This window comes from Sphaeroforma arctica (assembly GCF_001186125.1).
Source record: "Sphaeroforma arctica JP610 unplaced genomic scaffold supercont1.1335, whole genome shotgun sequence".
Classification (NCBI taxonomy): Eukaryota; class Ichthyosporea; order Ichthyophonida; genus Sphaeroforma; species Sphaeroforma arctica.
Window position 1 is genome coordinate 4,447 of NW_014039223.1, and position 6,742 is coordinate 11,188.

The 6,742-nt window shown below is 47.5% G+C and overlaps 1 protein-coding gene across 1 annotated transcript; it reads right to left on the reverse strand.

The window, feature by feature from the left end:
- Positions 1 to 4,754: 4,754 nt before the first annotated feature.
- Positions 4,755 to 6,542, reverse strand: SARC_10648 (hypothetical protein; the record flags this gene model as incomplete). Its single annotated transcript, XM_014295302.1, has 1 exon — positions 4,755 to 6,542. A coding segment is annotated over one exon (1,788 nt), but the record flags the coding sequence as incomplete, so codon positions are not given.
- Between the last annotated feature and the right edge of the window lie 200 nt (positions 6,543 to 6,742).

Consider the following 6,742-nt stretch of genomic DNA (forward strand, 5'->3'; position numbering starts at 1 on the left):
AAAATCGGGAAAAATCTGTCACTCACGAGATGTGCAACATAATCATCAGGTCTTTCATACCTGGACCATGATCGGTACCACGCCACTGCCTAAGTTCAACACTGCCGTCGGAGACATTCCAGCCATTCTCGAAGTAGCACTCGCCCTCGCCAACCAACAGCTCTCACCGGCAGCTCAACACCAACTTCCCATACATACTCCTCAAGGTACCACACCTCACTCGTCCACACACCATACTACATACACCGACCACTACAGCAACTCCCACTCAAACGACTCCGTAACCCTCTATTCATGAGAATACTCGTGCATTGCTGCCCACATCACCACAGCCGACAACGCCTACACTGTTACCTACTCCGTCACAACGTTTCCAGCCATCACCGCAGGCTGAAGATTCAACTCCGGACATACTGCCCTTACCAGAAACTGCCACCACGGAGACAACCATTAACAACACCCTCTCTGGACATATTACCAAACACCCACGCTCACAGACATTGAAGGGACCACTTCTCTCAGCATGATCCCACAATGGGCCCCATTCAAGATACCTGCCTCCTAAATAATATGTGTATTACATACGGCGGTGTCTAACAATGCAACAATATACCGCAACGACAGCACGATCGACAATAAACAGCTGCCACAACACAGCAAAGTACCACCCTCGCTCAATACAAGGCTTCTATACAGCCAGGAGAGACTACCTCGGGATCCATTAAACCTCGGGTGTTGACTTTAGATATTCAAGGGAGTCCGATATAGGGTTTTAGGGGTTAGTCCAGGGGAGTCCTCTTCAGCGCCACTAGCACAGAGAGCCCTTTGAGTCATCCACTACAACACGTTACCAACGAAATCTATACCACTACCTGGAATAAATACCTTCACAGTTACCACTCCCCAGCCACCTCCGACACAGGAATGAGTCACATAGGCCATAGACATAGAAAACAATGATCACCTATCTTAAGACTCCCCAGCCATTGACAACACTGACAAGGATCGAACTTACACAAACGGTATAGACGTGATCTAGCACATATCAAACGGGCACACAAACACAACAAGGCTGGTCAGCACAAACGCCCAAAGCCTACGAGACTCCACCAACCAGATGATACTAATGACCATGATTTATATGTCAAAAATCAGCACGTCTATATCCAGTACCAAACTCGTGCAACAGCTAGTCCTGTTGTTGCACGTGCTGTACGACACCAAAGTTCAACAACTACAAATCATCTGCAGCTGCTCAAACCAGTCTGCTTACACCAGGAACTATCTGTGAGGCTTTGAAAGATGACGATACAGGTCTCTGGTGCGAATCGGGAACTGGCTAGCCTCTAAAAAGCTGGGACATAACGATCTTATCCATCCTGATGACCTCCCCGATGATATATTCACGGTTACGAGTAAATAGGTCGTCAATGTAGAGATGATCGATGGATTAGTAGATGAATACAAATCCCGTTTATGCGCAAAGGTCTTAACGCAAACAAAGGGCATCAATTTCAACAAGACAAATGCACCTACCTACAGCCATGAAACACTCCGAACAATTCTCGCAGTCGCTGCATATGCCGTCTGGCACGTTGAACAGATGGACGTGGACATCACCTATCTGTATGCCGACCTCGACCAGACCATCTACATGACACCGCTATAAGGTTCATCCACTATCCGAATCGCTGATGACCACACCATGAAGCTCAAGAAGAGCATATATGGGCTGAAGCAATCCTGGTGGCTATGGCACGCACGATCAAATCAAAACTTTTATCTATGGGGTCCACACAGGCCGCCTTGGACCCGTGCCTATTCATCGCCACAACTGACAGACTCTTATGTGCAGTACTTTTACTTGTGGGCGATCTCATCATCTGCGGCGAGACTGCCCAAGACATTCAGGCTTTCAAGCGTTCACTGAAGAAAGAATTCAGTTGCAGGGACCTCGGCGATCCTCACTGGCTCTTACAGGTTTTAACCACACACGATTCCATCAGTCTTGGTGCAAGATAACTATATTAAGGAAATCTTGGAGACACTCGCCCCACAAACACCTATCTCGCAACACACTGGACCAGCCTACACCTGCGCGTACCGCGAACTCATAGGCACATTCTAATACCTCTCATTTTTGACACGCAGTGAGATCACTTATGCACTCAACATGGTCGCCTGATTCATGTCATTCGCAGGCTGCATTACGCATTCTACAATGCCGTAATTCCATACCCAACCTCGACCTGACCTACCGTTATCAGCAAGGACTTCCATTGCATACGCCATTTGCGATGCTAATTACACTGCATGCCCCGACACACGCCGGTACACGATTGGGTACGTCCTCCGTAGCAACAACGTTCCTGTAATATGAAAATCGGAACATCAGCCAACCCTCTCTACATCGGAACACTTCACCGCTTCTGAAGCAGGCAAGGCAGGCACGACCAGTGGTTGCGAAATGTTCTGAGCGAACTTGGATTCCCACAACCTGCACCTACGATTCTCTCTGTGATAATATGTCAGCCATAAGCGCCATCGCCTCCACGGTACCAGGAAGCACTTAAAACATGTCGTTATCAGAGTGCATAACATCAAGGAACGACTACATTACATCTTCTGACAACCAAGCCAATATCTATTAAATAAAACTAACAATATTTCACAGCCTACGCACTCCAGATATACCTCTACGATGCTCAGCGACCTCCCCATCAACTCTGTAGAGAAACAATACAGGGGGAATTAAGGAGCTATCCACACCCAAGTATATGATTGTATTCTCAACATACTTTCGATATACCGGTTTCAGGGGAGTGCTAGCCATAACAATCCAATATTGATCTATATTTCGAATACAACAGAAGTTCGGAATATCAGACTGTCAGATGTCAATCAAATATGACACCAAATCACAAAACAGTGCTTCCACCATAGATTAATGTCAGGCAATAGAACACGTATATTACACCCTCTGAAGAGGGTACAATAAAACACTTTTTTATCACAATATATGTTTAACAGATCATGGAGCTGATACTCTCGCTACGAGCATCGAAACCTGAGGCTGCTCGGTTGTGCGCGCTCTTGCAATGCAGTTTGCGGTGCAATAGTTTGCATCACGAAAGTCCTAGAAAAGAGGTTCGAAGTGACCGGAATTTCGTATTTTAGCATTACGTGCTTGCTGTTGCATATGGGGTTTAAAATAGGAAGTTGCACAAAAGGTCATTTTGGGTTGTTAAGGTTGCTCTCCCGCTGTAGCTTGAAGTTCAGAGGTCGCGATAGTTCTTGCCAGTTTGAAACACAGTCTTGTGCTAGTTCTGCCTGAGGTCAGGCTTGCTGTTCTGTAAAAATTCCGCTGATATAACACAATGGTCTCGCCCTTCCAGTGATAGCACCCCTCCCGGTCGGAATGTTTCTTCTATTAAGTGACTGCTTCGATTTATTGTGCACATCGATGTAGATATATCGACAAAATGTGGTATAATATCTTGGGAAGCTTGGCAATAATATTTCATGCAAAACTCAAGTTATTAGGTATTAAAACATGATCACATGCTTATCAATTTGACGATCGCCTGAACAGCCTTTTAAATGGGTCCCCAAGCCTAACAGTGGTTGCAAGATATTCTTATCGCCCACTATAGGAGCATATTTACAGAGGAGAAAGCGATTGTGCATTTTCATATATAAACTTGAAAGTGTGATCTGACTTTTTATGAAGTATCCCGATCAGTTCTTTCTTATGACTGGGATCAAATGTTTTATTTTCAGAAATTATACATTTTAAATATAGGCTACTGTAGGCTGTATGTCAAGAGGCTGGTATTTGCTCTTTCGCACCCATTCTGATTTGGCCATGCCTATGGTATTCCTGTCGTAATGCCAATTCAGTGGACCTTCTCGTGAGACGATTAAAACCGTGAGTTCACGTATCAAGATGATTACACTGCGTAATTGAAACGGGTTGACACGGATGGTCACAAAGTATTTTTCTACCGAGGCCTGCATTGAGATGCATATCCACACGTGTCGTATTCGCAGGAGCATAAGCATTGTATGGAAAGTGTTGGCACCGGCACACGTACGAGAACTAAGGTTGAATGAGCGTCTTGACACATTTGAATGTATGCCAACAAGTCACCGCATATAGAGGTAATACATATAAAGTGCTATTGATCCTCTAAGCTTCCTTTATTATTCGTACATTACATGACCTTACCCTCCTAAACAAATCTTCAGTTGATACAGCACAATTACGGCACGTACCAGCGTGAGATAGTCCTTGTTGATTACCTGCCCCTTGATGGTCGCCCATGACGTTGCTGCGCAACATAAAATTCTTCGAACAGTTTTTCTTCTCCTAATGATCCCTCCCCCAACACAGATGGAATACGAAGTCTATTCTTTCTGCGTTGTTCAGATTTCGTTTGAGCGAGATTGTGTATTCCTATTGCTGCTCACCATATGTGCGCTATTCTTTTGAAGTTGATCGTTTCTTACCCTTGATAAGCACAGCTTTCAGAACTTCAGAGGTTACCGATTAAACAAAGGCTAGTTCGCGCTCTCCATCCTTCATATGCTCGGATTCTGTATGAATAGCTACACATTATATTCAATTTTTGTACTTGTGTACGCTACTTTACACGTGTACATCTCAACACCGATATATGCTCATGTGGGTTACATCAACGCGCACTTTGCTCTGGCGTACGAGCCCAAGTAGCGACCACAAAGCTACGCAATCCTCAACCGCCATAGTTACTCTTAGGGCCAATGACCACATAGCCTGCATCCCCTTCCAAAGTGGGCAGCTGCACACGTACACACTCATTCAGTCGTATGGGTATATCCTCACTCAGTCTGTGGTTGCTATAATAGCTTAGTAGGTCCACCAATCGCGAGAAGGCTACCTCACCCAATTCATACGTGCCCGTTTCATCCTGAGGGATCTTGATGTGCAGAAGCGTTCCTATGTACTTAAGTGTGATAATGTACGAATTCTGTTCCGTGTTGTACCTCAGCAGCCAATCCCCATTCTTTCTGCCCGCGAACAACTCACACAGCTTATCATGCCTCTCCTGCTTGGTCATGTCCAGCAGTTCATGGAAGAAGGAGCACTCCCCTACAGTAGCCCCATCCATCACCACACGTCGCTCCTTGGGTTGCTGCGCATGCCCCTGACTGACTGTCCTGCCAGGAACAAACACAGACTGCGTGTGCATGTCACGATGCGACATAGTGGGCGAGGATCTCTGCTGTGATTGTGAGCGATGGCGTGAGGGGGAGGTGCGTGATGGCAGTTGCATGGTGTTGTTGCGATGTGCCGCTTGCTTAGCCAACCCCTGGTCAAAGTGTTCGCTGTTTGCCGACAGGTTCGAGTCCGTGCGAGACACACCCGGCTGTTTGCTGTTACTATTCTTATTGTACCAACTGCGCTCCATCTGGGGGGAGACGCCTCCTAATTTGTGATGTGGATTGTATTGCATGGGGCTCTGCCCCGTTTCCTCGGGCACCGCAAATCCATCTGTGGGTCTGGGCCTTGGCCTGGGTCTAGGGGCGGGCTGATGGGCCTCCAAAGGCTGAGTCATGGATCGATTGACTCCATTGTGCGCCGCCAGGTCGGACCCCCCCCGGTCTTCTTTACCACTGGTCACACGGTCGTTCACATAGTACGCCGACTGCTGGAACGCAGCAGCGCCTGAGGCTTTCGCAGAACTACCGTTGACCGCATCATCCATGCCGGAGCTGTTGGCATCATCATCCAGTGAGTCGCTGTCTGGTACAGTATCGTCGTTGAACTTTATCGTTACCGCGTTTTGCACAGACGAGTGCGTGCGGCCAATCGCCCCCTTGTTATCTCCACGCTTGGTCATGACACTCTGCGAGTGCCGTAGCGCAGGTGATTGCGCGCCTGCGGGTGGGGGCGATATGGGTTGGCCTGGCCCAACGTTACTGTACATAGGGGCCTGCATACTAGAGGAAGGGGTCTGCATACTAGAGGAAGGCGCCTGCATGCTCGAGAAAGTGGCGAACTGTTCTTGCACACGTTGCAACTCCAGCTCGACTCTCTCCTGTTTCTCCTTGAGCGCGCGTATCTCCTCGTCCTTCTGTCCGGGTGTTTGGTTCGCACGGTCCACATCATTGGAACTGACAGACGCCAAACCAGAGTTATGCCGCGACACGGATTTGGAGCCGCTCTGGTATCCTCCGCTCGAACTGCGAGCTAGCGCCGACGACTCTTGGCCCCCGAACTTCGCGCTTGTATTTACAACGCTCGAATTAGTGCGCATACTATTCGTCTCCCGTTGTTGCGACGATGAGCTCCTTGAGCGGAGACTAGACGAACGGGGGGATGTTGGCGGTAGGGATGTGTTACCCCCATTGAAGGATCGGTTATTCACTGCAGATGCGGACTGCGTGGCACTATCCGACCCGTTCGCACCACCCCCTTCAGTCACCACGACGTTTATTACTAGCTTCGGTCTTTTGAAGAGCGATGTGGCAAACTCGGTTTCCAACTGGATGCTTGAATCCTGTAACATAATTGGGTGCGAGGAGATGAATATGGTGGCCCTTAAAAGTAAACGAGCTCGAAAAGAAGGTAAGTATCGGTGTGAATAACATATATATATAGCTGATAAAAATTGGGATAGGGAAAGCACTACAAGTGATTAAAATGAAAAGCTATTTTCGAGCTTGAAGAAATTGGTAAATTTCTATTCAGGGTGCTCGA